We start from the raw sequence: 20,310 nt of genomic DNA on the forward strand, positions 1-20,310 counted from the left end.
AACATGGACAACAGAAAGCGAAGGAGAGAATTGTCCCAGGACATCCGAAAAAAAATGATAGACAAACATCTTAAAGGTAAAGGCTATAAGACCATCTCTAAACAGCTTGAAGTTCCTGTGACAACAGTGGCTCATATTATTCAGAAGTTCAAGACCCACGGGACAGTAGCCAACCTCCCTGGACGTGGCCGCAAGAGGAAAATTGATGACAAATTGAAGAGACGGATCGTTGGAATTGTATCCAAAGAGCCCAGAGCAACCTCCAAAGAAATTAAAGGTGAACTCCAAGGCCAAGGTACATCAGTGTCAGATCGCACCATTCGTCGTTGTTTGAGCCAAAGTGGACTTCATGGGAGACGACCAAGGAGGACACCACTGCTGAAAAAAAAACTCATAAAAAAGCGAGACTGGAATTTGCAAAAGATGCATGTTGACAAGCCACAAAGCTTCTGGGAGAATGTCCTTTGGACAGATGAGACCAAACTGGAGCTTTTTAGTAAGGCACATCAACTCTATGTTCATAGACTCAAAAACCAAGCATACGAAGAAAAGAACACTGTCCCTACGGTGAAACATGGAGGAGGCTCAGTAATGTTTTGGGGCTGCTTTGCTGCATCTGGCACAGGGTGTCTTGAAAGTGTGCAAGGTACGATGAAATCTGAAGACTATCAAGGCATTCTGGAGAGAAATGTGCTGCCTAGTGTCAGAAAGCTTGGTCTCAGTCGCAGGTCATGGGTCTTCCAACAGGACAACGATCCAAAACACACAGCCAAAAACACCCAAGAATGGCTGAGAGAAAAGCGTTGGACTATTCTAAAGTGGCCTTCTATGAGCCCAGATCTGAATCCCATTGAACATATGTGGAAGGAGCTGAAACATGCCATTTGGAGAAGACACCCATCAAACCTGAGACAACTGGAGCTGTTTGCTCATGAGGAGTGGGCCAAAATACCTGTTGACAGCTGCAGAACGCTCATTGACAAATACAGAAATCCTTTAATTGCAGTGATTGCCTCAAAAGGTTGTGCAACAAAATATTAAGTTATGGGTACCATCATTTTTGTCCAGCCCTATTTCATTAGTTTGTTTTTTTAAATAATTATGTTAATCAACAATTCAAAAGTGATGGCTGATTTTGATTATTTAATTTTCAATAAATTTTTATTTATTGTTACTTTTGTGAGTTTCAAGTGATTTCAGTGAGAATTGTGGGTTTTTCCTTCTTTAACTGAGGGGTACCAACAATTTTGTCCACGTGTGTATATCTGCGTTGAAGTCACCCATCACAAAGATGCATGTAGAGACTTAGCGGTCTAGAGTTAGATCAACAGCATAAACACAGGCCTAATCACGACAACTATGCATCTCTGTCCACATCACATTTTCACAAGAAAGCATTATCAAAGCTTAAAGTTCTTATAAAGACACTTTCACCCAAGAAATTCTGTCTGAAAAGCTTGCGTCCACAGACTTTTTAATACAGTCTATGGTATGAAGTAAGAAATGTGCATTGTGTTTAAGTATGCATCCTATATATACATGTATTTTGGGACATTGGAAGTATTACTTCACTGCAACTTAAAGAAGTAATCTCCTTTCAAAAATTGTCGTTTTTCGGTTCCTGGTTGTTTTTTCAAAATAAACGACTAGAAGTAACGTGTGAACCTGTAGTGAAAACCAATCCATCCCGTGTTTGGCCGAAGTTTCTGTTGCACCACAAAGCAAGCAAAACAAGTGATTACTCTGTTTTTGTATTTATTTATTTATTTATTACACAGGGACAGATCCATGTGTAGTGAGTGTAATATTTCCTACCCTTATTTTGGCAGTAGAGTCCAGTTCCGGTACAGTTGTCGCCAACAATAGTACGCTTGACCTAGTGGTTTCTTGTGATTCTAACGTAACATTTACCACATTTCCTGTTTTATTCGGGTTTTTTTGTCATAGTTTCTGGCTCTGTTATGTTATTAAGCAATTAGCGAGCCAAATTAGTCAAATTGAGAGAAATGTAAAGTCTCTCGGTGTCGGGTGTGCGGGGGAATGTTTTGATGTAACACAAGGAAAGGGTCCAAGGGGAACATGGCAGCTTGCATCAGTGCTAAATCTGGATTATTAAGCAGTAAAACCTCGCTGATTCACGGTCTTTACAGAACGATGTCCCCGAATAGTGTTTGTATCCAACGGGCGGCTGAAATTCAGAGTGTGAGAGCTTCAGCTAATGCAACAGTAGACCCACAACACAGTGAAAAGTACTGTCTGGACTTGGTCAGGTGGGTCTCTACACTCAATGCTAACACAAGCTAGCCAGCCAGCTAGCTAGCTAGTTAGTTAGTTACAGAACAGAAGCTGAGTTCAGGCTGAGAAAATCCCTCGTATGTCCCCTCATTTTAAAAGCTATAGTAGTTCTATACAATGATAACCCTCAAATTTAGTTCAGCCTAGGTTTTGTAAGGGGACATTTTCCACACCAACATACATTCAAATATTGAGTAATGCAATATTTTAAAACAGCAGTGAACGTACTTTGAAAGCCTGGCATACTGGTAAAATAATTTGTGTTCACTCTTCATATCGGCTGACAAATCCTGCACTCATTGTTGCAGCCCCTAAAAAGTATGTTTGAAGGAAAGAACAGTGTCTTGGTTGTGTATATTTGACCAGTAATAAAAATATTTTTGGGGAAAATGAAAACATCTGTTTTACAAACACTTCAGTAAGTCTCAAACATACTTAAAACTGTTGTAAGAAAATAGGGTGGTGGCTGATGTGGATATTTTTTGGTGTTTCCTCTCATGTTTTTTTTGTCTCTGTTTGAAAATGTTGGATGGACTCTTGACTATTGTACCTATTTAATAGTTTTGTTAACCTCAAGCATATTAAAATGTTGTCAAAATGTTGTGCACATGTGGCAGAGTAATGAAAGTTTTTGAATGAAAGTATGAAAACATTTTAAAAATACAGAAAGAAGTGCATTTACAACTTGAAGAGAATTAGATCTGCTACGTCTCTTCACTCTCACGTTGTTGGCATCTTTCTCTTTCCTCCCTCCTCTTACTTCCTCAGGTCCAGAGACTATGAAGGCTTCATGTCTTCGCTCCTCCTCCCGTTGGAGGCACGGCGCTCCTCTCTGGCTCTAAGAGCCTTTAATGTGGAGCTGGCACAGGCAGGTATTCCTACAGTCATGTTGGATGGGAAGTGATTACCGATAATACTGCTGTTAACATTTCACTGCAGGAGTCACTCTCACTGCTGCTACTGCACCATTACTCCTGAAAGTGCTGCTGCTCCTGTTGCTGCAATAATAATAACACAAATAATGTTAAGTAAAAATAAAGGGGTTTCAAAAAAACTCTAAATTTTGGACATCCTATATTTGTTTTCCCATAAGGTGAAGGACTCAGTTTCCCAGAAAACCATTGGTTTAATGCGAATGCAGTTCTGGAAGGCAGCCATAGAAGAAATCTACAGGGATGAGCCTCCAAACCAACCAGTCAGTTTGGAGCTTTGGAGGGTAAATATCAGCCTACAGAGTTCAGAATTATTAAATGTCTTACACTTCTGTTGTCTATAAGCTCTTGATACATTTCCGGAAAATTCTGAGAACATGAGCAGTGTCCTCAGCTGTACTTTTGAAATGTTTTATTGTTATGTAAACAATTGTTAGGTGTTGGATGTCTCATTTGAGTTGTGTGCTCTGCAGTCTATTTTGGTGTTTTGGTTCCTCAGCTTTGTGGTTAGCTGATTCACAGCAAGTTCAGTAACTGTTGCACATCAGCTCATTAACAGTTTGGATGATGTCTCACAGGCAGTGAGGACACATGACCTGACCAAAAGATGGCTGCTGAGGATCATAACAGAGAGAGTAAGACACATTGTTTCTAGTTAAGATGATGATTAGGAAACTTGTGCTCATGCTATATTTTGTTGTCAGCGATGCCATTGATTGACAATTTAGAAATAATTACTCAGTGAAAAAAATATAAATGAAACATTCTACACTTGTCTTTGCATGCAGATAATTTGTGATTCTGTTATACGGAATAACTGTGCTGCCTAAAATATTTTAGTACTTTGTCTAACTTCTTGATGAATTCCTGCATTGTTTGATGACCTTCTTGAGGCAATAATTAATTTCACAAACCATAGACATTTGCAACCTGTGATCATCACAAGTACAGTAAACAGGGCTTTAATTTCAGGATCTATTTGTTTATTGTAATTAATTCAATAAATAATGACTTTCAAAGTTAACAATCATCCAATCTGTCTGCTTCACCAGGAAAAGGATCTGGATGATAGAGCCTACAGAAACCTTCAGGAATTAGAGGCATATTCAGAGAACACACAGTCCTCCTTGATATACCTGCTGCTGGAGTGTTTAGGTAAGGACAGACAAAGCTGCTAATAGCTGAAGCATAAATGAAAATGATTGTAAGTTGGAGACGTCCCAAGCTAATCTAACAATTTGTTTCAAGACCAATCCCAGGCATACTTTAATGAATCGGCATCAACTTCAAAAAGAAAAAAGCCAATCATAATCTGTTTGTTTCTTTTCTGTGCGTTCTAACCGCACTCAGCTCTTGTGGCTGCTGCATTTCTTAATGATAACTGGGCTGTACGCTGCAGCACTTCACTAGACATAATATAAAAAGAAAGAACGCGTAAACATGAAAAATGATTTGGTCACACCAGTGATTGACTGTTTTTGCTTCCTAGCTTAACAAATCTGTTATTTCTCCTCTTTCTCTTGTTCGCAAAGATAAAATGTACAGGGTGCAACTTCTCATTTTAGCTGGCATTTGCACTGTTTAAAATCACAATAACAATTCCATGTGTTGAAAGCAGGCTTAAATATAATTGGACCATCGGTGGGGCTCTGTGGTCTCTGCAGTCAGTCATCCACAGGTTGTTTATGAGGTCGTGAATAATCGTCTTATAACTTTGTGCTACAGCCTCAGAATGTTTCTGTATTCCCAACAACTCCAGCAAAGAGAGATATCCTATTTGTATCAGGAGTTAAATCTTTCCAGTTGAACTTTTTGAACCAAATTGTTGGTTAAGTAGCTAAAAAAAAGTAAGATGTGCCCAATTTAAATGGCGGTAGCTTCAGATTGTCTGATACATACATCACCAACAGTGAGATGAGTATCAGGTGAGATTCTTTTTAAAGACACTCAGTTTGAAGGATTGAGACTGAGGCTGAGCCCAAACACTACTTGTTATGAAGACATTCCATGTGTGCTAAGACCTGTAGAAGTTTTCTGGTTCCAGAAGTAATGTAGATTCTTTTTTTGCTTTTTTCAAATCATCCAGCGATTAGTTATCAGTGTTAAGCAAGCTGCTTGGAAAGTCAAGAGCTACGCTAGCAGTAACTCTCCATTAACGGAAGCTTCATGTCACTGAATTTATCCAAGAGACGTGCAGTAAGCTATGGGACCCCAACATGGCAAAAGTAGTTTATTTCATTTGTTTAGTTATCAAGCAGCGAACTAGTGTTTACAGACCGCACTAAAGAATAGTATATGATGTCATGATCATGTAAAGGTACTAATGTGCTGCTGGCCATGTACTGATTCTTAGTTTTATTTCAGACCCTCACAGAAAGCTCCACTGAGCTTGTCACTTTAGAATTGCTCAAGAAAATACAAGTAACGCTACTTGCAATGCCAGTGCCCCACACTGTATTATTTTCAAAACAAAAACTTAATTTTGCTTCAAGCAGTGAGAATTACAGAGAAAGTGTGAATAACTTCAACAGAGAAATTGAGTTAGGTAAATAATGCCAAACTGTGTGTGTGTTTGTCTTTGCAGGCGTTAAAAACGTCCATGCAGACCACGCAGCGAGTCACATTGGCAAAGCTAAAGGAATCGTAACGTGTCTCAGAGCTACTCCTTATCACAGCAGCCGGCGGAAAGTCTACCTGCCCATGGACATCTGCATGCTGGTGAGTTGAGGATTCACAGTGACATCAACTGTTGAGAACTGAGGAAGAAGTTTACTGAAATGTCTGCTCAGCTGATCAGAATTTGATGAAACTCAGGAAGGTGACACATCTCAATCTCAGGATGATCAACACTGAATGAAGTCAAGTTAAAAGCATCCAGTTAGAAAACACAGACAGCCTCAGATCTAAACCCGCCTGCCGGAGATAAACACACACTGCAGATAAACTAATGACACGCAAACAGGTTTCAACCCTTCAGTTTGGCCATCCGTCAAACACGGAGAGAGCAACAAGCTGTTAGAGGAGGGGAAGAGATGGTGTATTCCCTGTGCTGCTGTTTGAAGCATGTCTGCTCTGCCCTTTAGCTGAAAATAAAATGCTTCTGATCTGAGACCTTCTGAGCGGTCTCACCTCGCTTCACCTCTGCTCTGCTGCCTGAAGGGGGCTCTGGTGTTTTGCTGAAATACCTTTCGCTCATGCAGAGGAACCCTTTAGCTCATGTTCTTCATCCAGTCAGCTTATCTACATGGACTGTTAAGATTACATTTAATATTTTCTTTGTTAACAGACGGTCATTTGCCTCTGTCAGACAGAAAACATACGGAGTACATTATTCTGATACCTAACTAATCATTCATTCTCATAATGGGAAAAAGTACAAGCTGAGGAGGGATAAGATAAGCCCACTGAAGAGCCACATTTATTTGCATAATCAGTTCACAGCAACAAAACCACCCCTTCATTGAATTGCTCACTGGTAATTTCTAATTTTCAACTTGAATATTCTGTTTATTTCACTTGTGTTTCCTCATCTTTTTTTAATTTCTTTTAAATCGGGCTACTTCATCTAACATTTACTTTCCTGAATGTAGTTAAATTTCATAGTTTGTACATCAGTGTATTCATTTACAGTTACTTTTATCACTAGAAAGAACCTGTAATTTCTTTTCTTGGGAGAAGCAGGATTCTGGTGTTGTGAGAATTGCATTCAAGAGCCACATGAATAAAAAATGAGCAAAATTCGAGCAAGGAAGTTTACATTTTTGCAGATTAAATGTGCAGTCACACCATCAACTATGAATATTTTGCCCATCCTTCATTCACTGACATCGACTTTTTTGCCATGGCACAAATATCAGTTAAATGTTATGAAACCATCAAACAGACAAGCCAAGGTTTTGGAAAAAAATGTGAATTAGATTGAATGCATCTTATCTCAATGCATAAATGATTGTAAGCCCTATTGATGCAACTGATTTAATCATGAAAGAGACATGAAGCTGCATTTTGTGTGGCATTAAAAAGGTCTTTAACAGTCTTAGAGTTAATGTGCTTTAAAATATACAACAACTGACAATGAATAATTGGCCACTTTTAGACACAGTGTGAAGTAGACCTGAACAGTATGCAAGAATCCAAAATCATATTGGTATTATTTTATTAAATATTATGATCTGAGTCAGAATTTCAGTGGGAGTGAGAATTTGAGCCCGCATGTTTGGTTCCAAGTTGAATATTTTGGCTTTTGAACTTTCGCTTAGACAAAATATGCTGCATTTTAGGGCTGAGGGAAATTGTGATAACTAAGAAAAAATGAAAATGAATTTATGCATATGCAAATCATGAGAATAAACAGTCACTGCAGCACTTAGACACTTTTTTTTCACCATTATTGTGAAATAGTCTGGTTGCAAAGTACAGTTTCCAACTTTACAAGGTGACAAGAAGCACCTGAAAGCATCACTACTGGAGCTAATTTCTTGAATATGTGTGTGTACGTGTGTTGTTTTTTAATCATTCAGGCACTCAGAGGAATTTGGAAGGTTTTGATTAGACACAACTTGACCCCAATCTCAACATTAGCAGGAGCGTTGGTAATTTATGAAATTGCTCTCTCTTCATGGGGTAAACCGCAAAGAGCAGAAATCCAATGACTCAATCAAGCCTCTTAGAGAAAAGTTAAAACTTTATTCATTTTGAAGCAATTTCTGTGAAAAATCATGTTTGAAACAGAATCAGTATGTGCAGTATACGGGTTAAAATACAGTTTAAACAACAAGATGCAATTCATGCGTTTCAGATGGAACCTATTGTTTGCTATGCTGTGCATTCAAAGCAATGAAGCAAATCAGTATAGTCTATAAATATGCACCAATGTTCCAAACTACTATTGGATATGAGAAAAAAACAGCAGGAGTCAACACTCAATCACTGGAATGAGACATTTCTTCCTAGTCCGCTCTGATCTTTCAACTTACTAGCTAAGTTAAATTATTTTCCATTAAAGATTTTCAAAAAACAAAGGTCTTACCCTGCAGTGTGGGTTGGTTCAAGTATCAGTGCAGGGGTGGCATCCCCCATGGCATAATGTCACACTTCATTACTGTCGCACCAGACCACAATTGGTGCAGTTTAACTTTCTTTTTAAACGGATTAAAGAAAACACTTGGCCAGGGTGTGAAGTGGGTTAGCTGAACTACAGAGATGAGCTGTGCTGCTTAATTGATATTATAGCTATGACCTCGAAACACAGACATCATGGGTTTCGTTATCGTGTGTTTCTCCAGCATGGAGCTTCTCAGGAGGACTTCATCCGTGGCAGTCGGGAGCAGAACATTCGGGATGTTGTGTATGACATCGCCAGTCAGGCTCATGTGCACCTGCAACACGTATGTACCAAGATCATACGTATGTGACCGTTTAACCTGTCATTGGAAAGTAATTAGGATTTATTCTGTTACATACCAGTTTCTGGATCCTGGTTGTAGGTATTTAAATGCATACAGAGGTTTATATTCACTTGGCCGACACTTTTGTCAAAACCAAGGCACAGTAGATTAAAGAATTGCTTTCAGGGAAAATGTTCTCAACCCTCAGTTCCATCCACCAGCTGACACAAGTTCCACAAGGCTGCAGGTGCGTGACACACAAAGTGCATAGCAAATTACTCCTTTTTTCTTTTGCAAGAGAAGAAAGGAGAGAGTGCACATTCAGTACCCTCAGAAGAGATGGGGTTTTCAGTGATTTTTAAAGACAAAGTGGGATTCTGCTGACCGACACAGAGCAATATTCCAGCTATACAGTACCTGGCAATCCTTGTCGATATTCTTCTTTTAATGAGATTTGTCAACGAGGAAGAAAAATATTGAGCATGAAGCCCTTAACACTCTCAGGGCGTGAATTAATGAAAGAAGCTGGAAATGTGTTTGTGCCGCAGCATTACAGTCATGTCACACAAGCTCGCAACTTATTTTTGCCTCATACAACTGCTGTCCAAAATTATGACATTATGAAAATTATTCACCGACAAGATAAAATTACTTTCACACCCGTTGCAGTCGTGTTGTGTAACACTCTTGAATACCTCTTAAGCCACTCAGTGGCTCCTTGTTTTGTAAATTTAAATGAACATGAGTGATCGTTAATGTGTAGACATTCTGTCTTTCTAGCTCAATACGTAGCTAATTAAAAATGTCCTTGGAGCAGCTTTACTTTTAGCACTAACTTGCTAATGAGATTCAAGTTGGGAGATTTATTAGCCTCCACTTACATGCCTCAGTTTTTTTTATTTTTGCACTTTTGGAGATTTTTTCGTTAAGCGGCTGCTCACACATTCATCAGCATTTATGTTTTATTTTGTTTATACTAATTAAGGATGTCAGCAACAGCTAAAGTACACATGATGATATTAGGTGTAAAAAAACTGGATTATAAATGAGAACTTCTTTGTCCTTGATAGATATAATGTGTCTTGGCTATGAGCAAGCTCAAAAGTGTCATACTAATTAGCTTCAGAAAACCACACAGCACAGGTTAATGCGGTCAGGTGGTAGAGCGGGTCGATTCCCGCTCTCGCCCAGTCATGTGCTGTTGTGTCCTTGGGCAAGACACTTTACCCGCCTTGCCTCCAGTGCGGCTACTCACACTGGTGTATGAATGCGTGTGAATGTTGGTGGTGGTCGGAGGGACGTAGGCGCGGATTGGCAGCCACACTTCCGTCAGTCTGCCCCAGACTATCATGTGGCTACAAATGTAGCTTACCACCACCAGAGTGAGAATGCGTGAGTGAATGAATAATGGATCCACTGTGAAGCGCTTTGAGTGCCCAAAAAGTGCTATATAAATCTAATCCATTATTAATTAGGGTCCGAGCACCGAGGTGCCGAGGACAGGCGGTGCAAGGGCACCGGCTGTCCAAGGCACCAACGGTGCCGTAGGACCCTATTGGAACCCTACGGTTTATTATTATTATTATTATTATTATTATTATTTGTCTCTCAGAACAACTGCATTTTTGAGGGCCTAAACATGCTCAAAAACTCATGAAAATTTGTACACACACCAGAACTGGTGAAAAATTTTACATTCTAAAGGAATTGTGGTAGTGTATGACAAAATGGCTCCATAGCGCCCCCTACAAAATTTTAAAAAGTGGTATTAGGCCAACTCGGAGGGAATTTGGCCGAGAGCTAAAAAATTTGGGAGGCATATGCAGCACATCAGGAAACACAAAAAAGTCAATCACAGCCATGCTCTACACCCAACAGGAAGTGCGCCATCATGTGTTAACTGTACAAAATCTATGATGAACTCCTCCTAGGGGAAAAGTCTGAGCGATCTGAAATTTTGCCAGTACATACAGCAGACCTTCCTGAGGAAAAGTTATCAAAATCTTCCTCCATAGTTAAAGGGTGTGGTCGTGGCGGCCTGTCGAAATTTGATCCTTCGCCATGAAACAGGAAATGCTGTCTAACTCTCCTGAACATGCTCCGATCTGAATGAAACTTTACATGTATGATCACAGACCTGCCTCGATGACATCCATACAGCAAGATTCATTCACAGTCACAGCGCCACCTTGTGGTATCAAGAATTTGACATTTTTTACACTTTCATGTACTATTCTTAGCCTGTTGCTCAGATTCACCTCAGATGTTGTGACATAAGCCTGAACACATTGATGATGAAGCACAGAAAAAATGGTGACGTGTGATGAAAAGGCGTGTCTGTGGCGGGACGGCAAACTTTCATGTTTCGCCATGAAAATTGAAGTGTTCATATCTCAGCTGCAAAGGATCCTATCTGCCCCAAACTTCATGTGCTGGACACCAGAACCAGTTTGAGGACATCCACACTGAAAAATTTAGAAAAAGTCATAGCGCCACCTCTTGGTAACAAGCAGTTTAGAAATTACATTTGCACACATCATTGCTCCAAACTTTGTCATATCATTCTGAAAATTGGTCAGCTGATTCTTCACCCCCAGACAATACCACAGTGTGAAGATTTTGATTTTTGATGAAATGCTGTTGCCGTGGCAACGCGTTGTTTTTGTGACAAACAAAGTACTTTTTGACAGGCTTAGAATGTTCAACAGCTCACCAAAATTTACACACACATCACAGTCGTCTCAAGGAATAACACTGTATGCATCTCTGCAGGGCATGTGCTATAGCGCCCCCTGCAGTATGTTTAATAAACAGCCCCGGCAGCATGTTTGACCTGCATCCACAAAATTTGGGAGGCCTATAGAGCACACCAGGACACACAAAAAAGCCTCTTGGAGCCATCCCCTAAACTCAACAGGAAGTCCACCATTTTGAATTAAGTGGATAAAATTTCTGTATTTTTTTCATTTTTGAGAGCGAACTCCTCCTCGGGGTTAAGGTCTAGAGAGCTGAAATTTTGCCAGGATATACAACACGATGTTATGATCAAAAGTTATCAAAGGCTTCTTGCAGAGTCAAAGGGTGTGGACATGGCGACCTCCAGAATTTTGATGGTTCGCCATGAAACATCAAGTGCTACCTAACTATCCTCTGCATGCTCCAATCTACCTCAGACCTCACATGATTAAACACAGTCCTGTCCTGATCACATTTATAGGCCAAAATACATCCACAGTATGTGTCATAGCGCCCCCTACAGAATTTTTAAAAATAGCCTCCACACAGACTTTCACCGAGGACTATGAAATTTGGCATGCATATGTAACACGTCAGTGCAAACAAAAAAGTCTCTTGGAGTCATTCTCTAAACCCAACAGGAAGTCCGCTATTTTGAATTAAATGTCAGATTTTTGGTGTTTTTGATCATTTTCAACAATTCATTTTTCACAGGCAATAGCTCCAAAACATCTGAAATTGGGACAATATATAAGAAACGCCTTCAGGTTGCATATTTGGGAAAATTGTGCACAAAACTCAAAGGGCATGGCCATGGCGGCCAACTGAACTTTAATGTTACGCCATGAAGCAGGACGTCTTGTGTAAATCCCCTGTACATGCTGTAATCTACCTCAAACTTTACATGTTTGATCAGAGTCCAGGCCTGATGAGTTTCATAGACCACTATACAGTCACAGACATAGTGCCACCTGGTGGATGGACACAAGGTTCTGCAAAACAGTCTGTACATGCTCCAATCTGTCTGAAATTTGACCTGAGTGCTCAGAATCCCGTCCTCGTTACATCCATGAGCCGAAATACACTTTGTTGCAGCATTGCCTGGTGGACATGCCTGGGGTCGCCGACCAGCAAGGATGCGAGGACCCGTCCAACGCTGCTCGCAGCTTTAATTATTATTATTATCGGTAGCGGCTGGTGGTAAAATTTGTTGGGTGGGCTAACAAATGCATAATACCAATTAAATAGTTAACATCACCTATGATACACACAGTTACATCAATTACAGGTACACTATACTTTAGTTCTCTCTCTCACGCACACACACACACACACACACACACAGATACACATGCCACATCGGTTGTCTCATCAGCTTGCATAGCCACAAATGCCTTCTGCGATATTTCATCAGTCACTTTTTGTTCATAAACAGCTAACATACAATCAAGCAACTCATTTTGGCTAGTCTTGGAAGTGTACTTTGCAACTTGTGTGTTTGACAGGTGATCTGCTGTCTAAAAAAAGAAAATTGGCTAACCAGGTCCAGAAATACGCCGCGTTGGGTTGAAGTGGGGGATTCGTCAGACCCCCGTAAAGCTAGCTCGTGTGCTCCACAAAATGTAATACAGTCCACAATCCTTGATAGTGAATGTCTATTTTTTTCACCAGCTCATTGTGCCTCTGTACAGCGATGCAGTGGCCCTCATCCAGGTGACAGGCGATGTTAACTTTTCCTAACATGGACAGCTTGACGCTTTTTCCGATGTGACTTGTGCTGCATTCATGTTTTCTGATTTTGTCCGACAAATGTTTCAAATCCACAATTCCTTATTGAGTCCATGCGGTATCTCCTCCAAAAAGTTAGCATGGGAAACAGAAAAGTGAATTCTTAGCTACACTTGCTGTTAGCCAGTCCTTTCTGTCAAACCAAGAAACGCAAAACTTACGATTTTGTCGTTTGTCCCGTTGAGTTATCATTTGGCCGATGTGATCCCAGTCTCTTAACTTCCAGCTTTTCCTCCAAAGACATTGAGGAAAATGGACAAGAAAGCAAATAATCCACCTCATTCATGCAAACACCTGTCATAGCTTAACTTTTTCTCCCTCCTTCCTAGCTCTGGCACAAATAGCAGCACCGCTGTGTTAACTTGCTGTTATTGGTCAAAAGTCAGTGGCCTCTGGGCTGACTGAAGTTAGCCCAAATGATCAGTAAATCACGGGCGCGGGACATGACACCTGTCAATCACTTACAAGAACGAAATCTGTATCTGTATCTGCTGGGGCTGTAAAAAATATGGCCATTTAGAGATATTCTATGTTTTTCTTTTGACTAATTGGTGCTGTTGCTGCCTTTGGTTTCACCTAAACTTAAAACAATCTGTTGTAAGTTATTTAAAAAATAATTTTCTCATCTTTTTTGTGTTTGCTTGGGAGGGCTTATCCCTGTTAGCCCATTTATACCAGCCGTCCCTGATTATTATTATTATTATTGGGGAAACACCTATCAGGGTTAAGAGTCTCTGTGCAACAAAATGCGAGTTAATTGATATAAGCTGTGTTTCACATTTAAATTAGATATCCAGAATGAGCAGGAGAGGTTTAAACAGCTTTAACCAGTTGACACTCGGCACATTTAGCATGGATGATGATTTTGCTTGCAAGTTGATCATTTGTTTAATGTCTGTATTGTTTCCTCTCCTTCAGGCTCGATCTTTTAGCAACAGTGTTCCAGCAGCGGCCACTCCGGCCTTCCTTCATACAGTAAGTCATCAAACATCAAATAACAGGATCAGAATATACTCTAAGGACAAATTTATGGGGAAAGTTATGATATATATGGGATAATTATTAAGGTCAGTTGTCCAATTGTTTCATTGAGTTCTCGTGAAAAGCTTTCCAACACTGGCTGCAATATTTAGGAGCTGTGAATGTCAGTTTATCCAAATGAGTATGAGAGAGTATAGTAGTAGAAAACACATCTCCAGCCAGACTATAAGCACATAAACCTCTTCACTTGTTATCGTGAGGTAAATCGACATCTCAAACATCCGTTAGAGTTAAAAAAACAATCTGACTTTAAGATTGTGTATCTGTGAGCCTTAAAGTTGTTAGTGAAAAACTGTAATAAAGAAATACAGAAACCTAGCATAAGTTTCACATTTTTCCTCTCTGATATATAGATGAACAAAAGCAAACTGTCCTTGATGTGGATTAGTTATTACTTTTCTCTCTTTAGGCTGTGTGCTCTGGATAAGATCGCGTTTGGAAGTTTAAAAACCGCCTATAGAAACTGAAAAGTATTGCTTCTGCTGACAGAAAAGGAGACAGATGACACACATCACACATCTAATTATTCTGTCTTGAAGGGAGTCATTATAAACAGTTACGACAATCTGCTTAAAGAAGAAAATGTTTAGAATTATATTTGTGTCTGTCTAGTTATACTTAAGGGTCAGTTCATCTGTCAGTCACATATGAAAACACTACTTCATTTTGGATAGTATTTTGAATGATCTTTGCTTCATTCTTGGATATTTTTGGAGGAAGCAAGTCAGAGAACTGAGAGGACAAGACGATACCAAGCAGAAGCAAACAGCATGCTTTATTATGCTCCCAATACATTCAGCTGTCAGCTGCATAAAGCCAATAACTAAATGTGTTTTCAGGCTTGTTAGCCTGTGGAGTAACAGCAGTAGGTCTGCTGTAACTCTGGTAGTTGATATCTTAGAGTATTCTCTGAAACTCCAGGCAGTAAAAGCACTTCTTGATAATGTGCAAATGCATCATTATCTGTAATCCAGTATCAATCAATTTCTGAATTTTGAAAGTGCAATAATAGCAATACCAAAATCTATGCAGCTTTGAAGTGAAGTTTATAAATGAGCATAATTTTAACAGCAAATCCTTCCCTGAAACACAGGACTGCTCTTGTCTATTCTAAAACACATGAAGTGCAGCTGGAAACCTGCTGTAACTACAATGCAGAGCTGAGAAGAACAGCAGAAAGCACTCTGCCCTCCTGAATGGAAAATCTTGATTTTACGCTGCAGTGGACCTCCGCTGTGTAGGGGTGGTTATTTGTACATATGTGAGCATCTTAGTGTGTGCGTGAAGTTCTTCCACCTCAGTGTGCTTCTCCACGTGAGAAAGCCGACAAAGCCACTTGAAGTTTCTTAACCTGCTGAAAATTTAATTCGCAACGGATCACACTTTTGGATGCGTGTCATGTGAAACAGCAGGGAAGACAAAGCAGAGCTGCTAAACCACATCGACTAACCACTGGAGCTCTTTAATTTGAACACAGGACCATTTATTTAACCTGACTGAACCAATAAGGTCAATATAAAGTTTTCAATGTTAATACTATATAATCTAAAATGTAAATATTCTTTTTGATGTTATACGAACATTTCTTTCAACTGTAAGTTCACCTAACTGTCTGAAACTATTTTTAACAAACACTGGTATCTGCTGTAGTCATGCATATAATTTTAGCCCAATTTGGTACAACTTCAATTTTGTTTTTCATGCTCAAATGGGAAAATTCAGCAGCACACATTTATGGTTCCAGGAAAATATAGCATCCTCTGATAGACCTCCAGTTTTTTCAGTGACACACAGGGGTCAGAGATAGGATCAACCAGTCAGAGGTTTGTGGGTAGGATTAGAATGTTGGTGTCATTTTTCTGTATAGCTTCTTAGTTACTTCACTACTCTCATGAAGAATGGATGAGATGGATGCAGATCTACAAGTTTGACGATCAGCTTACACTAATAACTACTTAGATAAGTACTTGCAAGTTGATCATAGTGATAAACTTTCAGAAAATGATAGCCTCAGCTTTAGTCTGAAGTTTTCAGGTCAATGTTTTGAGCTAGTTGGAGGCCAGCCGGTTAACATAGTGGAATATATAGCAGTAAAAGAGCTGAATGTTTCTCTCAGGAGGTGGTGGAGACCAAAAACAGAGCCAGAAATATAACTCTTGGACTTGGAATTTTACAGGAACTCCAGAAAGTAAAACATTTGTCCTGTTATTTTCATTCATTCGTCTTTAAAGATGTAAAGGATGTGGTCAATGTGCTCTTTGCAGCCACTGCCTCAGCTTCTTTGTTTGAAAGTTCTGTCCATATGTTGCCTGTTATTGATTGGTTAGCAGAAAACAAAATACCCTCCCTTCCAACGAGAAGTTGAACATATACAATGTTAGGATAAGTGAATAAAGTTTAATCATTCAATAATCATTCATTAATCTTTCATCAGTCTAATCATTAAGCTAGAATAATGTTTTGTTTTCTCTGCATAGTCCAAAGGGTGTCCAGGATGAATCTCACTCAGTCAAATCTGATGCAAACTCACTTAAACTCCTTGTAAAATGTGTGATGCAGGTGGTGTTGGAGGACTACCTGCAGAGAGTGCGGAAGGCAGATTTTGATGTTTTCCACAAAAGCCTGCAAACCAGAAACCCACTCCTTCCCATCCAGCTGTATATCCGCTCCTGGAAGAAGACCTACTGACTTCAGTTCTCCTCCTCGGCCAGTCGTCCCGGTTTGTTTGCAGCCTCTAGGAGCTGCAGGACTAAATCCCAGAGACTTCACCTCTCTGGGGATTTCTGCCAGTCGACTGCCCTAAAGCAGGCTTGGAAACATTTTGAACCTCAGTCCTGCCACTGAAGTCTGCCTTCAGAGAAAAACACCAAAACCATGAGCCAATCCAGACCGTTGTTTTCAGACCTCTGGTTCAAGCAGCAGCTTCGGTCGGTAAAAACGTCAGTGATTTAGCCAGAAGAGTTCGCTGGGCATGCGGATTATGTCATACATCAGACAGTATTTAATGAATTATTTGAAAATGTGCAAACAATGTCATTCTTGAACATATGTCTTTTAAATTATAATCCTGGTTAATTACATCTTGGGTCTTTTTTTGTAGTTTTAGCTAACACTTTAATAAATAACTTTAAAGATAAACTGCACTGTAGTTGACACAAGTAGTTAATGGGAGTCCTGGCTTATATTTACAGTTGAGTTTCAGATCTGCCACGCTGGACTCATTTATTGTTTGTGATCAGGCCGTGTCATTCCCCAGAGTAAGTGCGTTAATATTTTCTCATTTACAGTGTATCAACATTTTACCACTGAATTAGCACCTGCCAAGGTAATGAATTTGTATTTCACACTGTCTAGTCACTGAATGAGAGGCAACCACTGAGTAATCACCTCGTTTCTGTTCATTCATTTACACGGAGAGCACAAACAGGGTGAGCAGAAGGTTTGTAGTTTGATCACTGTGGTGGAACTTCTGGTGTAACCTCACATCCTATGCATGCAGCCACTGTAGGGTCTCTTACCTCACTATAAATCCAGCTGTAGCTCCTCAGATCTGTAAAAATGGCATCCCTTAAATGCAGCGTGCAAATGTGATCCACTAGTTTTTGTGAAATTCAGTATCTCCTGACAGTCACTGGCTGTCCATTATGTGTGTCTGTTGCAAAAAATAGTCTTATATTCATGCACAAACCTGTCCTGTGTACGTTAATACTTGAGCAAAGGGAAAAGCAGCGGGAGGGAGTCTGTCTGGTACATCTGAACCATCTAAATGCGCTTTGAATTCGGGCAAACTTACCTGAAAGATCACACAAACTGTCCATAGTTCACGCTTATCGCAGGTTACACACCAACATCTTTGCTTTGACATGGACCGAATACATGCAGCAAGCAGACTTCTCATTCTGTAGTACTTGTCCAGAGAATGGTTGCTAAACCTCACAGCATTGTGCTGCTGACACAACTTGCTCTGTATGTGCATTGAACAGGAAAAATGAGGGAGATTGCTCTGTCTTTATTACAGTACAACCATGAGGGCCAAAGTGTATGATATTTAATTACAGAAACACGTGCAGGATGTGTTGTATAGCGGGGCTTTATCTTCACTGCAGCAAAGTCAGGAAACCATGCAGCTGGTAAACATTGATAAATGACTGTCCTCGGTGTTGGTTGTGTTATGTTGCCTGTTTTGTCATGCCCAAATGGTTCATTCATTCATGTTTTTTCACACATGCACATCTCCTATTTGTGTGTTAGCTTCAGGACACCTCATCTACAAATCTGAGATGTACAGAATTCACTTCTCTGCGCCGTTTGTGTTAGTTCAGTTCTCGTACATCCGCCTGCAGTACGTCGTATTTTAACAGTAAAACTCATTCTGTGTTAGCTTAATACGAACATGTCCATTCTTCATAAGGCAGGGGGAGCGTTCTGGTCATAGTTCCTGAGCTGCTGACAGCTGAACACCTGCTGGTTTAACCCATTTGTCTGACTTCAGAGCACACAAGCTGCCTTCTCACCCTTCTTCCATCACAGTTTAATTTTTTGATTTGAGAAAAGATTAATGTTTTGAGGGTGCAGGTTCACTGCCTGGTCTTTGATAATGTCCAAATCAGCTTGAAAAGGTCTTGAATTGCTGAATTTTAGGGGGACACAACTTGAATATCTCACTGCTTTTAATGGAAGAACTATAGAAATAAGACCCATGTTATAACAAGCTCATATTATCCGTTACATTTTTTGGTTACAGTGGAATAATGAGAGGAACAAGAAGAAGATAGAGGAGAGATGGGAACGTCTGGTGGAAAAGCTGCTGTACAACCATAATGGTTGCTATGGTAACATGAGAAAGTCTCTTATCCATACATTCTGCAATTTTTACAGCGTACTCGGCTCCTAAATGTGAATCTTCAGTTCTGAAATTATAAAAAGAAAATTTACGCTGTAATTGTCTCCTCTGTTCATCAAACACAGAGTTGCTATAGTGGAAAATATAGCAGAGAGCTTTGATATGATTTGTTCTAAAGTTCTGGAGGCCCATGGGACCACTGAGAGGAGAGAAACGATCAATAGAAAGATCAGAATCTCCAGAGATAATGAGACAGAAGATATTCACTCAAGCGGCAGACAGTATCAAATAAGAAACATTTCATCTTTGAATAGGCTCGATACAAAGTGCCCCTGCGGAGAACTGTTTGAAGTTTGCTACTGCACAAAATAGCTCGGTATGTTCAAACTGTCTGAGAGTTAGAGTCCCTTTATCAGATGAATCCGGTCTTCTGCTGCTGTTATACAACCAAACAGAGCCCTAAACAGAAAGAAAGGAGCTGGTCCGAGTCAATTTTACGTCACGCTGTGACCGGAAAACCTCCAGAACTTTGGGACCAATCGCAGCTCTGGAAACTGAAACACAACGGCAAATCGTTTCTGTAGGATAAAGTACCACCAGCATCTTTAAATAAAAGATCATTTGGGACTGTTTCTTATCTGACCTGTCTGGTACAGCTTCTTTGGTCCTCTGATATAAAGTGTTGTTATTTTAGGTACCTGTAGTCTGTGTTACTTGATTATTTCTGTTTCCTGCCAGTTTAAATATTTACTTCATTACATTTCAGTAGGAAATATTGTACTTTTTAACTACATTTATCAGACACCAAGAGTTCATTTTGAAATTAAGATTTTATGTTTGAAGAACAAGAGCTTACAAAAGTGCCATTGAGACTTTTTAGAAGAGGAATCATTTCTAAAGCCCTGTAAGGCAATTATCACCCCTGAAGGGAGCTAGGGTAGGAGCCAGATCTTTAAAGCTTTTTGTTTGTTTGTTTCTCAGTTGGTTGTTGCTAGAGGTACGGACCCGTACCCGTAGCCTGTGGACTACGGATACGGCACTTGCCAATCAGATACGCGAGATCTGATCACGTGACTCCCGGTAGACGCTAGCGGTACGGACCCGTAGCATCGGTACTACAGGTACGGACCCTAAACCTGACCCAAACACTAACCTTAACCTTAACATTTGCTTACCTTTCAACAGTTTGCAGTGGTTAGCAGCTTTTTGACTCGCGAGACTCGCGTACGGGTCCGTATCTGTCTGGCAAATGGAAAGTGACGTATCCGTGGCCTGTAGACACTACCTT

The 20,310-nt window shown here is 40.0% G+C and overlaps 1 protein-coding gene and 1 long non-coding RNA gene across 3 annotated transcripts in view; both read left to right on the forward strand.

The window, feature by feature from the left end:
- The first annotated feature begins 1,888 nt into the window (after positions 1 to 1,888).
- Positions 1,889 to 19,659, forward strand: ndufaf6 (NADH:ubiquinone oxidoreductase complex assembly factor 6). 2 transcript variants are annotated; one of them, XM_022211904.2, is made up of 9 exons: positions 1,889 to 2,270; positions 3,064 to 3,163; positions 3,389 to 3,511; positions 3,806 to 3,862; positions 4,280 to 4,382; positions 5,812 to 5,945; positions 8,513 to 8,614; positions 14,057 to 14,113; positions 16,739 to 19,659. In XM_022211904.2, exons 1-9 carry the CDS (start codon positions 2,080 to 2,082, stop codon positions 16,865 to 16,867), a joined length of 996 nt encoding a protein of 331 aa, XP_022067596.1. In that variant the 5' UTR covers positions 1,889 to 2,079; the 3' UTR covers positions 16,868 to 19,659. The 2 variants fall into 2 exon arrangements, with proteins under 2 accessions (XP_022067596.1, XP_022067598.1); XM_022211906.2 differs by having other exon boundaries at positions 2,129 to 2,270; positions 3,064 to 3,167; positions 16,739 to 17,259.
- Positions 19,660 to 20,068: 409 nt separating this feature from the next.
- The window catches only part of LOC127536536 (uncharacterized), a 29,483-nt gene continuing 29,241 nt past the window's right edge, over positions 20,069 to 20,310 (forward strand). Inside the window, exon 1 of the long non-coding RNA XR_007945559.1 lies at positions 20,069 to 20,143. This is a non-coding gene — a long non-coding RNA (uncharacterized LOC127536536). The remainder of the gene's footprint in view (positions 20,144 to 20,310) is intronic.

The sequence above is a fragment of the Acanthochromis polyacanthus genome, chromosome 12 (genome assembly GCF_021347895.1).
Source record: "Acanthochromis polyacanthus isolate Apoly-LR-REF ecotype Palm Island chromosome 12, KAUST_Apoly_ChrSc, whole genome shotgun sequence".
NCBI classification, from domain to species: domain Eukaryota; kingdom Metazoa; phylum Chordata; class Actinopteri; family Pomacentridae; genus Acanthochromis; species Acanthochromis polyacanthus.